The sequence below is a fragment of the Scardinius erythrophthalmus genome (assembly GCF_964197995.2).
Source record: "Scardinius erythrophthalmus genome assembly, chromosome: 2".
Taxonomy (NCBI): domain Eukaryota; kingdom Metazoa; phylum Chordata; class Actinopteri; order Cypriniformes; family Leuciscidae; genus Scardinius; species Scardinius erythrophthalmus.
Window position 1 is genome coordinate 62,166,638 of NC_138222.1, and position 21,099 is coordinate 62,187,736.

Genomic DNA, 21,099 nt, shown 5'->3' on the forward strand with positions numbered 1-21,099 from the left:
TGTAATATTATAGAGTGACATTGTGTCAATCGTCAAGCACAGGTGACTCCATGAATCTGTGTAGATGAGAGAATCAAAGTGTATGCGCGTTGTGCACACGCTACATTGATTATGGCCCTTAAAATAGCATATGAATAACATGCGCAACGCACCGCTGACTTTAAACTAGTTTTTTTCGGTCAGTGGCGGAATTGTTTTCTAAACCTGCAAAATAGCATGAGAGAACGCGTGGTGGGAGGGGGCCCCCAAATCAAATTCTGCTTAGGGCCCCCAAAAGGCTCGGGCCAGCACTGGTTGTGGATCAGTGCTGACGCAAGACGCGAACTGTTTCGAACGATTCAGTCCGATTTAGTGTACTGGATCGACCAGTTCACTAAAAAGAACCGGTTCAAAAGAACGATTCGTTCACGAACCGGACATCACTAACGTAGACGAACCATGTTCCGTACAACAACGATGTTCCGTACAGATGACCTTTTCCCGCCGATCGCTGAATAAATACTAACAGGTTATACATAAAATGTGTGTTATCATAATTTCTCCCTCTTTGATCCCTGACCAAGAAAGAGAATCCCCCGCCGTTTGTTTCAGAGAGATTTCAGTAAGTTTGCTAGGTGCGCCCACTGCGCCTGCTAATGGAGGGTAGGCAAGCTGCAGCTCAGATATTAGCTTTAGGTGGGGAGACAATTACAGCGGTGAAAATGTACATTTCAATTGGATTAATGCTTCTCACATTACTATAGTCTTCATGAAATGATTATTATTTTATCACAAACAGTAGCGGTTTTAGGCACGGGCGAACCGGGCAATCGCCCGGGGCGGCATTTTGGGGGGGGTGGCGCCGCCGACACGAGCAGAAAAAAAAAAAATAATAATAAAATCTGCGCCGCGAAACAGTTTTCTATTATCGATCATTTCACTGTGTGGGGAATTAGCAAATTTGCGCCCCCTGAAGCTGCAGGCGCCCTTTGCTTACTAAGAAGATGCCGTGCACAGAAGCTGTTTGTTTGAGAAGGGGAAAAGGGAGGGGGCGCGGCAGAGGCGCGGGCGTGGATGACAGTTCACCTCTGGGTCTCTCCCAAATGGAACGGACAAGGAGGGGGATCCATATAGTTATCTAAGTCAGTCACACCACGACTTTCTTCCAAATAACACACATTTCATTCATAATATTATAAATACAGGCCTCTATATTTCCTGCACATTTTTGTTTTTCTGAATGGTCTGAATGGCTAATAAAAATAGGTCATACAAAAACGATTACTTGGTCACCACCACCAAGGTGAATTGGTTTAGTCTTGACTTCTGGTCGTGACTCGTGAGTGTCAGTTGGTATGGGGGGGATCAGGGGAAATCTGTTGATTGTCGATGTCAAGCGCCAAATAAGAGATGGACAAGAAAGGTCGACAGCCATCAGGTGCCCAATTTAGAAACGAGCGAAAGATAAAGGTATGCAGCTATGTTTTCTTTGTATGATTACGGTATCCATGTCATGAAGGGGCAATTGGTGGGTATAACTCTTATTTGTTAGCCTTTTTGCTATGATTCTTGCTATGCTTAACAATAATTCGGTTTTAACTCAAACACGAGATCGAATTTCACCATAATATTGTTCTTTGCAATAAAACTGTTACAAATTCAGTTATTACAATTACACTGCAAAAAATGCTTTTCTTACTTAGTATTTTTGTCTTGTTGAGCACCATTCTCTCTGGGAAATTGAATATTGTTGCACCTATGAGACTAAAAAAGGTCAGAGAGAAAATTAAAGTACCATGGTACAACAATACTACGCGTGTTCTAAAGAGAGAAACTCGTAATTCAGAGCGTAAATGGAAACAAACTAATTTAGAGGTTTTTAGAATCGCTTGGAAAGACAGTACGTCACGTTATAAAAAGGCCCTAAAAGCGGCCAGGGCTGAGCATCTCCGCAAACTAATAGAAAATAACCAAAACAATCCTAGGTTTTTATTTAACACCGTGGCTAGACTAACAAATAAACAAGCGTCACCTGAACAAAATATTCCGTTACAGTTTAGTAGTAATGATTTCATGAAATTTTTCACTGAGAAAATAGAAAACATCAGAACCACAATTGTAAACGTTCAATCCTCAATCGCGCCTTATAATTCAGCCTCGATTATCACCCCGCAAGAACAATTACAGTGCTTTACAACTATAGAACAAATAGAGTTAAATAAACTTATCACTTCCTCTAAAACAACAACATGTTTATTAGATCCCATACCAACTAAACTACTGAAAGAAGTGTTACCTGTAGTGGAAGAGCCTCTCCTCAATATTATTAACTCATCTTTAACTTTAGGTCATGTTCCAAAAACATTTAAACAGGCAGTTATAAAACCTCTCATTAAGAAACCACAATTAGACCCAAATAATCTAGCAAATTATAGACCCATTTCAAATCTTCCTTTTATGTCCAAAATACTAGAAAAAGTTGTGTCCGCCCAACTAGGCTCTTTCTTACAAGAAAATGACATCTATGAAAAGTTTGAGTCTGGGTTCAGGCCGCATCATAGCACTGAAACTGCGCTCGTTAAAATCACAAATGATTTATTCTTAGCTTCTGACCAAGGATGTATCTCAATATTAGTTTTACTTGATCTTAGTGCTGCGTTCGATACTATAGATCATACAATACTCTTAGATCGACTACAAAATTATACCGGTGTTCAAGGACAAGCACTAAGCTGGTTCAGATCATACCTATCTGACCGATACCATTTTGTCTATTTAAATGGAGAAAAATCGATCATAACTCCAGTAAACTATGGAGTGCCGCAAGGATCTGTGTTAGGCCCTCTATTATTCTCAATATATATGCTGCCACTTGGAAATATTATAAGGAAACATGGAATCAGTTTCCATTGTTATGCTGATGACACTCAAATATATATTTCATCACGGCCGGATGAAAACGCTAAATTATCCAAATTGACAGAGTGTGTTAAAGATATAAAAGATTGGATGACGCGCAATTTTCTTTTATTAAATCCAGACAAGACAGAGGTACTACTTGTCGGTTCAAAAAACCGCCCACAAAACCTCTTACAATACAACTTTAACATAGTAGGATGTCCCGTTACTTTATCCTCTACTGTAAAAAACCTGGGTGTTATATTAGATTGTAACCTGTCTTTTGAAAATCATATTTCATATGTTACAAAAACAGCCTTTTTCCACCTCAGAAACATTGCTAAGCTACGTAATATGCTCTCTGTTTCTGATGCAGAAAAGTTAGTTCATGCGTTCATGACCTCGAGATTAGATTACTGTAATGCTTTATTGGCTGGTTGTCCTGCATCCTCAATAAACAAGCTACAGTTAGTCCAAAATGCCGCCGCTAGAGTTCTTACTAGATCAAGAAAATTTGACCATATAACACTGTAGCGACTGTAGCTATGTTTCCATCACCACGTTTTTATCCGAATTATGTGATATCGAATGAAAAATGCCTTATGGAAACAGCAAAATTCGGTTGAATTTCTTGAATATCGACTAAAATGAAATACGGTCGGTCTGATCGGATTTCATCTTGATCGAAATACGGTTTATGCGATAAACGCTGATGGAAACGTTATTTGCCGAATAAATAATGGATTGCGATTAAGTTTTAGGTCATTTTATGGGTACAACCCACCACAAAAGAAAAAGTTTTAGTTAATTTCCGCCCAGTTTGCACCCATTATATACTGTCTGGTTTGCACACATGGCCGGTGTGGCGGTGTCAACAACGTTGACAAACGAGGAGACTAGATAGGCTACTTTTTGAATTGAATTTAACAGAAAAATAAAACGGCTATTATAGCAAAAATCTAAGAAATGCCATAACAGTCAAATAATGTCGCTATCAGCTGTCACATAAGCACCTAGAGTCCTGCAATGGGTTGGGTTCCCGCATAAAAGTGTCTAAAACGGGTGGATTGTGACATTCCTAAAATTCACAGGCGGGGATGTGGGTGGATAATGAACTCCTTGCGGGCGGGTAGCGGATGAAAAATATGTGCAATATTTGTTTGTCTAAATTGCCATTACACACTCGCAAATATTGTGTTTTGGGCATCCTTAAAAATATTCTTTGCCGTTACCCGACCGATCCTGTCAATTTAGGACCGACCCAATAAATTTTTTTTCCCCCTTTTAGTCCGACCGAATGGCCGGTTGTAAACTTGCGTTAAGATCGACCGATTTTTTTTTTTTACTCTTCAAACAACTAATACAAATGCAATAAAATAATATTAATTATATTTTAATAGGCCTATTGTATATATAAATTGCCCATAGCCTATTATAGGCCTACAAACGTAGGCTACACTCTTTCTTTTAAATAAAAACCCGTCAATCTAGCAAAATAATATTCAATGATTGTAGGGCAGGCTAATAAACCCATGTGTTGTAGCCCTATCATTAAAAAACGATTTAGTTTTTTTTTTTTTTTTTTTATGTTGATTATATGAAAAGTGAAAAAAGCATGAATAAGATAAGATGATCCCGAATATCGGGAGACAAATGGAGTGGGCAGACATGATTTTGACCACTTTATTAAGTTTGTTTTTGTAGAAAGACTTTCTTTAAAGTGAATTTCGTTTCGTATTAATTGTATTGTAACCGTGCTACACTCTAAACGTGAACTAACACTGTGCTAGGTTCGAAAGGAGCTAAGTGATATAAACTGTACCCATAAAAGGAAGTAGCAGACCAGGTAAGTAGTAACCAGTAACTTTTACTCACATTAAGTTGCAAATAACAGTTGAAACACAATTGAATAACATGTATATGAAAAATAAAAAAACGGGCCCTTTAAAACAAATGAGTCTCTGGTTTTGTCTTTTTGTAGTCGTTAAAGTCTGTTTTGTGATCACTTTCTGTATTAGTCAGTCCTGTCAATAGTTCGATGTCAAAAGTGTGTGTCACCAGTTCTGTGACAGTTTCTCTTTTTAAAAGGAAATTTGCACTTGGATGAAAGAGTGGGTACCAGCTCAGGCGACTGATACTTTCCTACCACCAGGGGAAACGTTCGATGAGTTGGTCTGCGACTCTGCGTCTCTTCACGATCACACTGGGAGGCTCGCCATCGATAGAAAAGGATCTTCCAAGTAGTTTCACTCTGTCCATAAGACCTGACCTGTTTTTTTTTTAAACAGGAAATTTAAAATAATGTTCTATATATGTTGTACAACAGTCATACTAAAGCATAACAACCACGTAACATTAAGCATCACATGCTGCATAATACTAAATGATCACCTGTTCAGGTCTATTTATCACACTTTAGTTCAACTTCAAATCTCAACTCAATATCTAGAATATAACATGCACAACCTTATACTTAATAACAGTTGATAATAAATCAACAAAAATGGCATACTCTTAACTCCCTGGATTAGAGAAAAACTGTAAACAATACAGGTGCAACATAAGTTAAGTTGCAACACATAGCTGTAGTTGCAACATTAATACTCTAATTAGAGTACCCTTTTTTAGAACAAAAATGTTTTATCTACTCACAGCAGAATTTAAACATTAAAGTTTAACATTTCCACTCACAACATTAAAATAAAATCATCATAGAAACATATAGTATTTTTTATAACATTCCCTTCAATAGAAATGCTGTGTAATTCACTCAACTATTCCTTAAAACAAAACAAATGAACATAAAAACAGCTGTGTTCAGGTAACTTAAATATCAGCTTACTATTTCTGTACTCTTTGTATCACAGTTAGCAAGCAATATCAACATCATGCAGTTCACTAGCTTACCGAGACAAATACAGGTGGAAAACGGGGTTTTCCAAACTCTCGGTTGCTCCTCCTTATTCTGTCTTCTGTGTTGATTCTTTAGCTTGCTAATACACTCACTTTTATCACTCTGTTATCTTTAAATCTGTAAATTTCCTCTCGTTTCCCGTCGCCATCAATCGTGTTCGTCTTCTCTCTTTCTTTCACATACTCGCGCGCATGGTCGAATCACGCAATTTGCCTCGTGACCTGTCAATCATGGTCAGCTAGGGGAGGAACTATCACTCCTGATTGGCTGATTTCTTCCTAATGAGATATTACACTATTTTGGCTGTTTTTTTCTTAAAGGGATATTAAGCTATTTTGGCAGATTTTTTCCTAAAGAGATATTACACTATTTTAATTCCATTTTAAAGTAATTTTAACCCTGTATTGCCACTGGGTTACAGTATCTTAATTTTAATCAATGTTTAATCAACCATTTTTCCTGGATTTAACTAGATGTACCGCATCGCGGTACAAAATATGACCGCCGCTCAGGCCTGCACTGGCTTTCCACAAAAATAAATGACGTGGAGTAATTTGGCTGTATTGCGTGTTTATGTATATACCTAAAAAAAGTAATAGTATGTGCATGTCTGTCTGTGTGTGTGTGTGTGTGTGTGTGTGTGTGTGTTTGTGAATGTGTGTGTGTCTGTGTGTGTGTGTGTGTGTCTGTGCGTATATGTATGTGTGCGCGTGCGTGTTTGTGTGTCTGTGCATGTGGATTTGTATGTGTGTGTATGGGTGTGTGTCTGTGCGTGTGGATGTCAGTGTGTGTGCATGCTTGCATTTGTTTGTATTCCTGCATGTGTGTGTGTGACAGTATCATCCTAAACCAGCAACCCTTCGCTCAACAGCACCATCTACAGGCCGATGAGTGTACAGTCACTAAATGTGCACATAAATGAATTTATTTTATGCCCCCCCATGGATGAAATTCTACAAAACTTAGCAGAGGATACCCCCAGAGGATGTCAAGTTAATCATACACATGAAATATGGTGCAGTTCTGAACATCTCCACTGAAGATAGGGGCGATTAAAGCAGAATAATATTGCATTTTCATTTTTTTATGGGAGGGGCGCAAATCACAAATGAGTGATTATGGGCTAGGTTGATGTGGGCCCTTAAGAGTGGGCCCTACATACCATAAAAATTTCTTCATCCTCGGTGCCACGGTTCAGGTAGTTATTTAGGAAAAACTGCATTTTTTTGGGTTTGGGGGGGCCCAGCGCGGGGGGGGAGTGGCCCCCGGGGACCAAATGAAATTTTTCCGTAGAAGTGTAGTGGGGCTACATGGCCACCAAATTTCATGTTCCCCGGTGCTTCGGTGTCCCTGGTATCATTGACGAAAAATTTACGGGGGCCCCAGCGCGGGGGTGGGGGGAAGTGGCCCCCGGGGACCAAACGAAATTTTTCCGTAAAAGTCTAGTAGACCAACATACCATAAAAATTTCTTCATCCTCTGTGCCATGGTTCAGGTAGTTATTTAGGAAAAACTGCATTTTTTGGGGTTTGGGGGGGCCCAGCGCGGGGGGGGGAGTGGCCCCCGGGGACCAAACGAAATTTTTCCTTAGAAGTCTAGTGGGGCTACATGCCCACCAAATTTCATGTTCCCCGGTGCTTCGGTGTCCCTGGTATCGTTGACGAAAAATTTACGGGGGCCCCAGTGCGGGGGGGGGAAGTGGCCCCCGGGGACCAAACAAAATTTTTCCGTAAAAGTCTAGTAGACCAACATACCATAAAAATTTCTTCATCCTCGGTGCCACGGTTCAGGTAGTCATTTCGGAAAAACTGAATTTTTTTGGGTTTGGGGGGGGCCCAGCGCGGGGGGGGGAGTGGCCCCCGGGGACCAAACGAAATTTTTCCTTAGAAGTCTAGTGGGGCTACATGCCCACCAAATTTCATGTCCCCCGGTGCTTCGGTGTCCCTGGTATCGTTGACGAAAAATTTACGGGGGCCCCAGGGACCAAATAAAATTTTTTCGTAAAAGTCTAGTAGACCAACATACCATAAAAATTTCTTCATCCTCGGTGCCACGGTTCAGGTAGTTATTTAGGAAAAACTGCATTTTTTTGGGTTTGGGGGGGCCCAGCGCAGGGGGGGAGTGGCCCCCGGGGACCAAACGAAATTTTTCCTTAGAAGTCTAGTGGGGCTACATGCCCACCAAATTTCATGTTCCCCGGTGCTTCGGTGTCCCTGGTATCGTTGACGAAAAATTTACGGGGGCCCCAGCGCGGGGGGGGGAAGTGGCCCCCGGGGACCAAACGAAATTTTTCCGTAAAAGTCTAGTAGACCAACATACCATAAAAATGTCTTCATCCTCGGTGCCACGGTTCAGGTAGTTATTTAGGAAAAACTGCATTTTTTTGGGTTTGGGGGGGCCCAGCGCAGGGGGGGAGTGGCCCCCGGGGACCAAACGAAATTTTTCCTTAGAAGTCGAGTTGGGCTACATGCCCACCAAATTTCATGTTCCCCGGTGCTTCGGTGTCCCTGGTATCATTGACGAAAAATTTACGGGGGCCCCAGCGCGGGGGGGAAGTGGCCCCCGGGGACCAAACGAAATTTTTCTGTAAAAGTCTAGTAGACCAACATACCATAAAAATTTCTTCATCCTCGGTGCCACGGTTCAGGTAGTTATTTAGGAAAAACTGCATTTTTTTGGGTTTGGGGGGGCCCAGCGCGGGGGGGGAGTGGTCCCCGGGGACCAAACGAAATTTTTCCTTAGAAGACTAGTGGGGCTACATGCCCACCAAATTTCATGTTCCCCGGTGCTTCGGTGTCCCTGGTATCGTTGACGAAAAATTTACGGGGGCCCCAGCGCGGGGGGGGGAAGTGGCCCCCGGGGACCAAACGAAATTTTTCCGTAAAAGTCTAGTAGACCAACATACCATAAAAATTTCTTCATCCTCGGTGCCATGGTTCAGGTAGTTATTTAGGAAAAACTGCATTTTTTGGGGTTTGGGGGGGCCCAGCGCGGGGGGGGAGTGGCCCCCGGGGACCAAACGAAATTTTTCCTTAGAAGTCTAGTGGGGCTACATGCCCACCAAATTTCATGTTCTCCGGTGCTTCGGTGTCCCTGGTATCGTTGACGAAAAATTTACGGGGGCCCCAGTGCGGGGGGGGAAGTGGCCCCCGGGGACCAAACAAAATTGTTCCGTAAAAGTCTAGTAGACCAACATACCATAAAAATTTCTTCATCCTCGGTGCCACGGTTCAGGTAGTTATTTAGGAAAAACTGCATTTTTTTGGGTTTGGGGGGGCCCAGCGCGGGGGGGGGGGAGTGGCCCCCGGGGACCAAACGAAATTTTTCCTTAGAAGTCTAGTGGGGCTACATGCCCACCAAATTTCATGTTCCCCGGTGCTTCGGTGTCCCTGGTATCGTTGACGAAAAATTTACGGGGGCCCCAGCGCGGGGGGGGGGAAGTGGCCCCCGGGGACCAAACAAAATTTTTCCGTAAAAGTCTAGTAGACCAACATACCATAAAAATTTCTTCATCCTCGGTGCCACGGTTCAGGTAGTTATTTAGGAAAAACTGCATTTTTGGGGGTTTGGGGGGGCCCAGCGCAGGGGGGGAGTGGCCCCCGGGGACCAAACAAAATTTTTCCTTAGAAGTCTAGTGGGGCTACATGCCCACCAAATTTCATGTTCCCCGGTGCTTCGGTGTCCCTGGTATCATTGACGAAAAATGTACGGGGGCCCCAGCGCGGGGGGGAAGTGGCCCCCGGGGACCAAACGAAATTTTTCCGTAAAAGTCTAGTAGACCAACATACCATAAAAATTTCTTCATCCTCGGTGCCACGGTTCAGGTAGTTATTTAGGAAAAACTGCATTTTTTTGGGTTTGGGGGGGCCCAGCGCGGGGGGGGAGTGGTCCCCGGGGACCAAACAAAATTTTTCCTTAGAAGACTAGTGGGGCTACATGCCCACCAAATTTCATGTTCCCCGGTGCTTCGGTGTCCCTGGTATCGTTGACGAAAAATTTACGGGGGCCCCAGCGCGGGGGGGGAAGTGGCCCCCGGGGACCAAACGAAATTTTTCTGTAAAAGTCTAGTAGACCAACATACCATAAAAATTTCTTCATCCTCGGTGCCACGGTTCAGGTAGTTATTTAGGAAAAACTGCATTTTTTTGGGTTTGGGGGGGCCCAGCGCGGGGGGGGAGTGGTCCCCGGGGACCAAACGAAATTTTTCCTTAGAAGTCTAGTGGGGCTACATGCCCACCAAATTTCATGTTCCCCGGTGCTTCGGTGTCCCTGGTATCGTTGACGAAAAATTTACGGGGGCCCCAGCGCGGGGGGGGGAAGTGGCCCCCGGGGACCAAACGAAATTTTTCCGTAAAAGTCTAGTAGACCAACATACCATAAAAATTTCTTCATCCTCGGTGCCACGGTTCAGGTAGTTATTTAGGAAAAACTGCATTTTTGGGGGTTTGGGGGGGCCCAGCGCAGGGGGGGAGTGGCCCCCGGGGACCAAACGAAATTTTTCCTTAGAAGTCTAGTGGGGCTACATGCCCACCAAATTTCATGTTCCCCGGTGCTTCGGTGTCCCTGGTATCATTGACGAAAAATTTACGGGGGCCCCAGCGCGGGGGGGAAGTGGCCCCAGGGGACCAAACGAAATTTTTCCGTAAAAGTCTAGTAGACCAACATACCATAAAAATTTCTTCATCCTCGGTGCCACGGTTCAGGTAGTTATTTAGGAAAAACTGCATTTTTTTGGGTTTGGGGGGGCCCAGCGCGGGGGGGGAGTGGTCCCCGGGGACCAAACGAAATTTTTCCTTAGAAGACTAGTGGGGCTACATGCCCACCAAATTTCATGTTCCCCGGTGCTTCGGTGTCCCTGGTATCGTTGACGAAAAATTTATGGGGGCCCCAGCGCGGGGGGGGAAGTGGCCCCCGGGGACCAAACGAAATTTTTCTGTAAAAGTCTAGTAGACCAACATACCATAAAAATTTCTTCATCCTCGGTGCCACGGTTCAGGTAGTTATTTAGGAAAAACTGCATTTTTTTGGGTTTGGGGGGGCCCAGCGCGGGGGGGGAGTGGCCCCCGGGGACCAAACGAAATTTTTCCTTAGAAGTCTAGTGGGGCTACATGCCCACCAAATTTCATGTTCCCCAGTGCTTCGGTGTCCCTGGTATCGTTGACGAAAAATTTACGGGGGCCCCAGCGCGGGGGGGGAAGTGGCCCCCGGGGACCAAACGAAATTTTTCTGTAAAAGTCTAGTAGACCAACATACCATAAAAATTTCTTCATCCTCGGTGCCACGGTTCAGGTAGTTATTTAGGAAAAACTGCATTTTTTTGGGTTTGGGGGGGCCCAGCGCGGGGGGGGAGTGGTCCCCGGGGACCAAACGAAATTTTTCCTTAGAAGTCTAGTGGGGCTACATGCCCACCAAATTTCATGTTCCCCGGTGCTTCGGTGTCCCTGGTATCGTTGACGAAAAATTTACGGGGGCCCCAGCGCGGGGGGGGGAAGTGGCCCCCGGGGACCAAACGAAATTTTTCCGTAAAAGTCTAGTAGACCAACATACCATAAAAATTTCTTCATCCTCGGTGCCACGGTTCAGGTAGTTATTTAGGAAAAACTGCATTTTTGGGGGTTTGGGGGGGCCCAGCGCAGGGGGGGAGTGGCCCCCGGGGACCAAACGAAATTTTTCCTTAGAAGTCTAGTGGGGCTACATGCCCACCAAATTTCATGTTCCCCGGTGCTTCGGTGTCCCTGGTATCATTGACGAAAAATTTACGGGGGCCCCAGCGCGGGGGGGAAGTGGCCCCAGGGGACCAAACGAAATTTTTCCGTAAAAGTCTAGTAGACCAACATACCATAAAAATTTCTTCATCCTCGGTGCCACGGTTCAGGTAGTTATTTAGGAAAAACTGCATTTTTTTGGGTTTGGGGGGGCCCAGCGCGGGGGGGGAGTGGTCCCCGGGGACCAAACGAAATTTTTCCTTAGAAGACTAGTGGGGCTACATGCCCACCAAATTTCATGTTCCCCGGTGCTTCGGTGTCCCTGGTATCGTTGACGAAAAATTTATGGGGGCCCCAGCGCGGGGGGGGAAGTGGCCCCCGGGGACCAAACGAAATTTTTCTGTAAAAGTCTAGTAGACCAACATACCATAAAAATTTCTTCATCCTCGGTGCCACGGTTCAGGTAGTTATTTAGGAAAAACTGCATTTTTTTGGGTTTGGGGGGGCCCAGCGCGGGGGGGGAGTGGCCCCCGGGGACCAAACGAAATTTTTCCTTAGAAGTCTAGTGGGGCTACATGCCCACCAAATTTCATGTTCCCCAGTGCTTCGGTGTCCCTGGTATCGTTGACGAAAAATTTACGGGGGCCCCAGCGCGGGGGGGGGGAAGTGGCCCCCGGGGACCAAACAAAATTTTTCCGTGAAAGTCTAGTAGACCAACATACCATAAAAATTTCTTCATCCTCGGTGCCACGGTTCAGGTAGTTATTTAGGAAAAACTGCATTTTTTGGGGTTTGGGGGGGCCCAGCGCGGGGGGGGGAGTGGCCCCCGGGGACCAAACGAAATTTTTCCTTAGAAGTCTAGTGGGGCTACATGCCCACCAAATTTCATGTTCCCCGGTGCTTCGGTGTCCCTGGTATCGTTGACGAAAAATTCAGTAAGGTGACGGGAAAAAAAAAAAAAAAAAACTTTGACAATCCCTATATGACCGCTTTCGCTAGCTACGCTAGCGGCGGTCATGATAAATAAGAGCTAAATCTCAGGCAATATAGCCTAATCAGGACACGGAGAGGCGCCCGCGCGTGAACTGGAGGTAGCCTGGGCTACTTGAATGGCCCAAAACAAAGCGCACTTTAGCGCTCATTAGCCCATTCATGAGGCTATCATGGTGATGTTGAGAGAGGTGCGAGATAAAAATAAAGCACTTTAAATTGAATGATTTTAGCTTGTGTGCGATTTATTGCAGGCACGGGTCAGATCTGCTGAACTTTGCGCGTACGGGCGGGGCGGTCTCAAAAAATGGACCCGTGCAGGACTCTGCACCATTACAACTTGTGCAATAGGCCTATTGATTTTGTCTTGCAAAACTTTGTTCGCAAATGTTTGCTTGAATGTTGTGCGATTCAGTGCGAAAATGAATGGAAACACCTTAAAATGTCTCAAATCAATTCGATATACCAATTTGATCGCAAAACAGCATGTGACGTCATTACGCACAGGTTTTTATTCGCTTTAAAGCCGTTTTATGGAAACACACTTTCAGCAGCTTAATTCACATGATTTTTTTTACCGAACTTCAGATAATTCGATTGACAAGTTGATGGAAACATAGCTAATGACTGACATAAGGTCACATGCTGTTCAAATTAGTATATCCTGTCTCCAAACACATCTTTTTGTGTGCTTACGGGTTAATAATCACCCCACAACCAAATTGCCCCATGGGGGACAATAAAGCTAAACTAAACACAAAGACCAATTCGCCAGCGCCGGTCTGACTGACCTCCCCCAATTTCAGCGGGGAACCCTGGTGATTTTATAACTGCGTGACCAGCTTCAAAGACATTCTTTGAAATGTTACACACACACACACACACACACACAAAACACCCTCGTGGACTTTGAAACACACAGTCCAACACATACAAGTCACTAAAAGTTGATATGTATTCCTATGTTTCTCTAAAGTGTCGTCGTTTGCCATAACGGAAACACTGACAATTTTATTGAATGTTTAATCAAGCTTTATTGGTGTGTAATGATAAATATGAACGTAACGTTATGTGTGTCCAAAATCTACCTGTAATTCTTGGTATCTGTCTGACCGTCCTGTTTTAATTCAATCAGTCCCACCTAAGTTATATATGTAACATCTTTAGTTCAGTATGTATAATCTTAAGAGGAAATATGAATTATTTCATTCAGAAGACATATGGTGAAAGTAGGCGTTTTCTTCTTCACACAAAGAGAATTTCCCCGCCTCAGAAAAGACAATCTGATTCGCTGTCGTTCCAAGAGAAGGCGTAAACAGATGTTTGCTTAAAAGGAAGAAACCCCCTCATCACACTCTCTTGGCTCTTCCTCTCTTCCTCCCTCTTCCTGGATCTATATCCTCTTCTCCACGGCTCCAAGAAACATCTGAAAGGCTCCGGCCTTCTCCTCGCTCGAACACATGTTCGAGCCATAGCAGCCGTTCTTTGCAACTAAGTTATATCTTGCCTCTTCCTTCACGGAAGACGAAGACGAACTTTCTCGGTAACGTTACATTTCAGTGAGCCTTTTCAAGCTTCCCGCGACACCGGAAGACGCAGCGGCAAACAGGACCTCGTCCACGCTTTCAGCATCAACCAAACAGAGAACAGAAACTTGCAAGTAGGCTTCATTGTCTTATAAAAGCTGTTTTCCCGGTGTCTCTAAACTTTTGGTTTCTGTATGTAACAATTACTAGCTTTCCATTTTCTTTCTTTCCTTCTTTCATGTCATTTTATTCTTATCACGTATGTTATTATTGTTTAAATGTTTGTTGTGTTTATTGTTGGCATTTTTACGTACGTTTCTATTCGTAGCTCATATAATCTAGTTAAGTTACACTTATTAAAATCCATTTATACTTTTCACTGTCTTTGTGTTTGAAAACCCACCATTCTAAAGTCACTGAAATAAAAGGTCTTAAGCTACAAGCTCGATATTAGACTACATTCCGTAGTTTTAATTAATAAACTCATAAAGTTTACTGTTCGTGGCCAGAACCTAAACTTTATTGGAGTTTGTTCTTGACTGTGATGATCTTAGTTATTCGCTGGACGAATAACTGATGATTAGACCAGTCATAGAACGAGGTAATCTCGATAATTGATAAAATAAATGTACATGCGACTTATGAATTATGATTGTTAATATTTCCAAAATTCCCTATATCCTTGAGCTAATTCAAATTAACCCAGAGTCGTATTCGTTACAACACCAATTTTATCATCACTGCATTGGTTACCTATAAAGTTCCGTATTAATTACAAGGTATTGCTACTGACTTATAAAGCCCTAAATGGCTTAGCTCCAGTCTATTTAACGGATCTTCTATCGCCCTATAATCCATCACGCTCTTTAAGATCACTAAATTCGAGGCTTTTGGTCATACCTAGGATATCTAGATCAACTAAAGGAGGGAGAGCATTTTCACATTTAGCACCAAAACTCTGGAATAGTCTTCCGGATACTGTTCGTTGCTCAGACTCGCTCTCCCAGTTTAAAACTAGATTAAAGACGCATCTCTTCAGCCAGGCATTTATATAATATTTTTAATCTTACAGTAAAATCCGGTCTTTACCTCATAAACGCCAGAGGAGAACTGGCCCCCGACTGAGCCTGGGTTCTCCCAAGGTTTTTTTTTTTCTCCATTAGGTCACCTGATGGAGTTTTTCGGTTCCTTGCCACTGTTGCCTTTGGCTTGCTCAGTTGGGGATACTTAATTTAATTAATCAATCAACAATACTATTGATCAGCATTATCAAACATGGATGTTTTAAACTAGAAACAAACACTGATGTACTATTTTATTTAATCCTGTGAAGCTGCTTTGATACAATCTGTATTGTGAAAAGCGCTATATAAATAAAGTTGACTTGACTTGACTTGACTTGTTTCCAGTCCAAATATCAAACATTTCTTAAAGATGCATAACGTTATTTTAACAAAGTGGTAAAATGACATAAGCTATTAAGTCTTGTTTTCAGGGGATTTTTTTTTATCTCCCCAGAAAACAAGACTTAATATCTTAAAATTGAGTGAAAGACTTAAAATTGAGTTTTTGCTTAAAGCCGAACTCGGCAACTTTAGCGAACTCTAGTCACTTCTTCGCTGATTTTCCCTTTTGTTGTCGCATGTTTTCCCCACGAGCTCCCCCTACAGCTGTGGTGGGGCGTATATTTCACAACACAGTCGTAAAAAACTCACTTGCGGCGGCCTCCTCCCCTTCTCTACCGCTGCTCATGTGCGTTTGTTTTGATCGGAGCAAGCCAACTGTATCGCGTGGAGCTATGTCTACCGAGGTGGGTAATCTGGTAATACATCATACATGCGTGTGTGTTTATGTCGAATTGCCGTAAAGCAATTTGTGTTTCGCGCTCGTTCTCGTTCTAGTTCTCGCTTCTCACGAGACTTCCAATTTCTATCTTGCCGGGACGGTAGTGAACAAGTTGCAAGGTTGGTTTTCCGCCTGGGAACGCTGGGGGGAGCGGGGAAAGTCACCAATATCACCAGAACAGGTTGTTTAACCATCCAAATGATTTCTAGACAGTTTTATTAAGTTAAAAAAGCTACCAAGTTCTCATTTAAAACAAGCAAAACATGATCCGTCAACGGGGTAACAAAAATTATGTCCAAAGGGGGGGGGGAGGGGGTGGGGGGGGTATGGGGGGGGGGCGCTCGAAGGGGGTCTCGCCCAGGGTGTAATTCAATGTAGAACCGCCACTGATCACAAATCATTAAATATATTACCTTTTATTGAATAACTGCTTTGAAATGGAAATTTTTAAACGTAAATTCCGTACGATGGCCGCTTGGCGCCACTCTCACACTGAGACAGGCAGCAGAGATGCAGCACGTCTGTCAACACAGACTGTGGTGCAGTGATGATTATATTCATAATATTTTAACATTTAAGATAGTCATACTTTAATAGACAATTAAAATAAATAAACAGCTCACAAATGATAATTTGTGTCAATTTTCAAAAGTCAAAAGTAAATTTTTGCAGTTGAAATCAAGGTATGCGCTCTGTACGGAACACCGTTGGCAGCCTGTACAGAACACCGTTGATGTCTGTGAGTATCCAAACCCAGGCGGAGGAGGGACTTTACCCCACTTTTCTCAAATACTATTGGTCCAAAAGACATCAATCAAAGAATATATCCTCCAATAGGAATTTCCCCAGAGAATAAGCACTCACACAAGCATGTCTGCCTCTCAGCAACAGAGGAGTGGCCGTTGACGTGCGGTGAAAGGTGAAAAGTGTATGGAACATGGTTAGCAGTGTTGCCAACTTAGCGCCTTTGTCGCTATTTTTAGCAACTTTTCAGACCCCTTTAGCGACAATTTTTCAAAAAAGTGACTAGCGACAAATCTAGCTACTTTTTGAACAAACCTCAGTAACCTCCAAATGTTGCCAGCATGAGTCCTGCGAGTGCGAGATTTGCTTTCTCCTTGCCGTCACACACCTCTCTCTGCGTCTACCCTGTTCTGTGAAAGGCTGAGGGCAGCAGCACGGCAGCTAACAGACGTGAATGAGCAGTGTTGTTTCCAAGGACGGACTTATCTTTTGTTTTATATTTAAAGAATTTAGTTTGACCATTTTATTTTCGTTTCTTTTCTTGAGCTTATTACTTGTAATACTCACTATCACAGTGCTTTAGTTCACCCAGTTCCCGAACTCTCTCAATTTAGATAATTTTACACATATAAAAAAATAGTCATTCAATAGAGCTCGTTCTATTGTCTGACAAAAAAAATATAGTAAATGAGAACAGCTTGGACATTCGGCTATATAGCCTATATTATATTATATTATATTATATTATATTATATTATATTATATTATATTATATTATATTAAAATACAGTATGTGAGCATGATTTTAATGAGAAAAAACATTAGGCAGGCAGAACGCAAGTACGCCGCGATGACGTCATGATATATGCTAATTGACGTATGACATCATCTAGCGACATTTAGCTACTATTAGGGGAGGCGTTAGCTACTTTCCTTTGAAAATAGTTGGCAACACTGATGGTTAGTCTACGTTACCTCGAAGTGGTTGGATGCAACCGCGAAAATCAACATAGGCCTAGATCTCCCGATTTCAACGATCTCTCAGTGTTAAAGAAAAATAAACACACACTTAACGTGCACTCTCAACTAGATAGACCACTGCAAAGCTTATTCCCAAAATTAACCAAATAAAACACGGATATTTTCTTCCAGATTTCAAACGACTTACACAACTTATTATAACTTAAACTGCAACACTGCACTCAAGAAATTAAACTCGGGAATATTCTTCCGGGTGATTTCACAATCTAAAACTAATAAAACAAATCAACATAAAGATAGAAAATAACAGGAATTATCTCACGTGTGATCCTCGTGCTAGATCTCCTCCTCACGCGAAACGGAAATGCACAGTCTCTCACCAAACTCTCTCGAAATGTTCGTTTTTTCGTGCTGCAAACTGATTTGTGACACTTTCACAGTTCACACCAAACTTTCGCCCAAACTTTCATCACCAAATGGCACTCAAAAATGTCCGTGAAAATTGATTTCTCTCAGCTGTCAGCCGAACTGCAACTCATCCGCGAGAGGAAAATCCCCTGCACCTCGAACTTTTTCAGAGGTCAGAAGTCCACAGTTCTCATCGTAAGACTGATGCTCTCAGAAAACACAATTAAATGCAACCATTTATGATTTGTTTTCAATTACACAATTACACATTTTTGGAAAAAACTTTTATAAACATGTCTCATATGAACATGAGAGAGAAAAGAAAAAAAAAATCCATCAACACTTTGTTTGCGTATGAATACAATTTCAGGCCCAAATGCAAATAATTAAATTATCTTATTTATAAAGAAGATAAATGACAGGTATACATTTAGAAAACCTAAAACATTTTTTTCTAGGTCTCTACACAATGATTTGAAATTTTTACAAATATAATTCTCTCTCTAATGTCAGATTCTCACAGTTATCAACAACAAAAGATCAGCATGCGTTTAATATCGGTTTATTTTCTATACAGAAGTTAAAATTGTGACAAAAATCCACGGTCTCTCCTAGCCCAGAAATCTAGACGCACCCTAGCGGCAGCAACATTTATTTTGCTTCCAGTGTCATCTAGCAACTTTCCGTCAACTTTCGAGCTGGAAAAAACAAACTCTGGTCAGGCCAATCACATTGTGTATAAAGTCGGTGGGCGGGCTTAACATAATGACGACAGAGTTGTGATGGTTCCGTGTGAAATCCCTGCTACTTGAAAACAAAGAATGGCTGATGACGAACAGCGGTCTTTCGAATCAGCTTTGGCCACGACTCTGGAGGACTTGGAGTTACTTAAGTCATTCTTAAAAAAGGAAGATGTGTTTGTAGTTTTGCCGGCCAGATATGGCAAAAGTTGAATCTATCAACTAACGTTAGCTCCGCTGTTAGGAAAAGGCTCTGGTTGGTTGAAGCGCTGTCCTATTGCGTGCCAAGGGAATTTGAAAGACCAACGTTTATCCCGCCCCTTCAGATTGAGCCGTGTCTATGGAGAGTTGCCAGACCTAACATCTTGATGTAGGGCTAAGTCTGTGCCAGGCTAAGTCTCTCCTATATTTACTGTATGAGCAAATTAAAAAGTAGCAGCATTTATTGCATTAAATTTTGTACAGTAAATTGTGCATCTTTTTAAAAATGAATGTTTATTGTGATTGTGTGGAGCTGCACTTACTGTTAGATGAACTGCAGATGAAAGTCCGGCTGTTACTACATGAGGAATCATTCCATTCTCCATTTCTCATGAAAGCACATCTCTCATCTCCACCATTATGTTCTCCAGATCTCCAGTTCAGATAGAGCGCAGGTTCACCTGAAGACCACTGCCATTTCTCAACACCCGTCTTCTGCAGCCCAATCCAGATATCCTTAACACCTCCATCATTCACAGTCTTCTTCAGCTCCTTCATGTCGTTCATGTTGTCAACGGTGGCCAGATCTGTGTATTTCTCTCTGCAGAATCTCTGAGCTTCAGTCCAGGTCTTGTTCACGTTTATAAAGTGATACTGACGCTGAACACATTCAGATACGGAGCAGAGAGCTGTGAAAGAGAGCGTTTGATTTAATGCTTTTCATAACAGGGTCAAACCTGATGAAACTATAAACCATAAATAATACAACAAACACACTCACCAATGAGAAGAAGAATCAAATATAGAGTTTGCTCCATTTCTGAGGAAGAAACACAGTGAAAAACTCAAAAACCCAAGTAATTTTTTTTTTAAACTCAAGATTTAACATGATCATGTAATAAAAACAGTTTAGCAGCAAATGACGATTCACAATCATTCAGACAATATTAACATCAGAAAGTCTAACTGTGTTTGAAGAATGAACATATTCTTACTTTAGAGGTCGTGTGTTTCTGTCCTGAGTCTGATGTTTCTGCCTGCAGATTTACACTATGTGATTATTATATCTGCTCTCATCCCTCATTCAGCTCATCACGTCATTTGTGTATTTATCTAAAACTAATTTTCATATCCTAATTCTACCTTAGTTAAATTTTTCCACCTCTTTTCCTTTATTTGCATATTGTAAGTCAATATCAGTCAATATGAACATGGACCTTAATCAGAAAATATAATCACATTTACATTCAGAATTAATTTTTTTACATTCACAACTAAGCAGTTTCTCTAATGTTATTGCTGGACTGTATAACTCGTGTATCATCCCTGCTCAATTTATTATTTGTTTGTGTTTCTCTGTTTTTGGTCACTTTTTATCTGTTTGTGTGTGAACTGAACAACCCACTAATGATCTGATTGATGAGGGTTGAGTTCATTAGTGAAGACTGGTGATACTGGTTACTGAGAGCCTTTAAAAACCCCTGTTTGAGACTCCAGTCAAAGAGAAAGAAACGTGTGTGAGATGAAGGAGTGAGTTTGACTATTGAGAGAGTTTGGGTGCTTCTCATTTCTTATTTGTGCATCCTTGTTTCCTTTCCTCGCGTCTCAGCTCCACTCCTGTAGAATACGAGCGAACGCTGCAAGGAAAGATAATGAGGACGAAGGAATCGAAGGAAAGCTTATTTGTTCATTGGAATACTTGATCACTCGAGCGTCACTTCATAACGTCATTTGCTGCGCTCAAAGGATGCCCTTATGTTATTGAAGTTTGGTTATTTTAGAAATTCATAATTAATAATAAAGCAAGATCTCCTTTTGAAATATGTGTGGTTTATTTAAACTGCAATGGTAAAGTATAAATTAAAATGATTGTGACAGTTGTGAAGGGGGAGGATAATTTATTTGTGCGTCACATTTAGTCAATAAAACACTTCTGCATAGGATACACCTGTGCATCCTCACTCCTCGACTCCTCACTCTTCACTCCTCGCTCCTCTGTCCTCGCTACTCACTCCTCCCTCCTCAATCCTCACTCCTCGATCGGTTTCCGGGTCATAGGATGGAGGAAAAATGAGCAAGGAAACGAGGAGGGATATTGAGAAGCACCCATTGTGATGAGAGAAGGGTTTGAAATTTTGTTTTCCTCTTCTGAGAGCCGAGATCGCTGG

The 21,099-nt window shown here is 42.3% G+C and overlaps 1 protein-coding gene across 1 annotated transcript in view; it reads right to left on the reverse strand.

Moving 5' to 3' along the window:
- LOC308686963 (macrophage mannose receptor 1-like) overlaps positions 1 to 21,099 on the reverse strand; it is a gene marked incomplete at its 5' end in the record, with an annotated part of 57,796 nt that overhangs the window by 9,975 nt on the left and 26,722 nt on the right. The window contains one exon of the mRNA XM_081359099.1: positions 19,255 to 19,620. Within this exon, the coding sequence (XP_081215225.1) occupies positions 19,255 to 19,620 (366 nt within the window). The remainder of the gene's footprint in view (positions 1 to 19,254; positions 19,621 to 21,099) is intronic.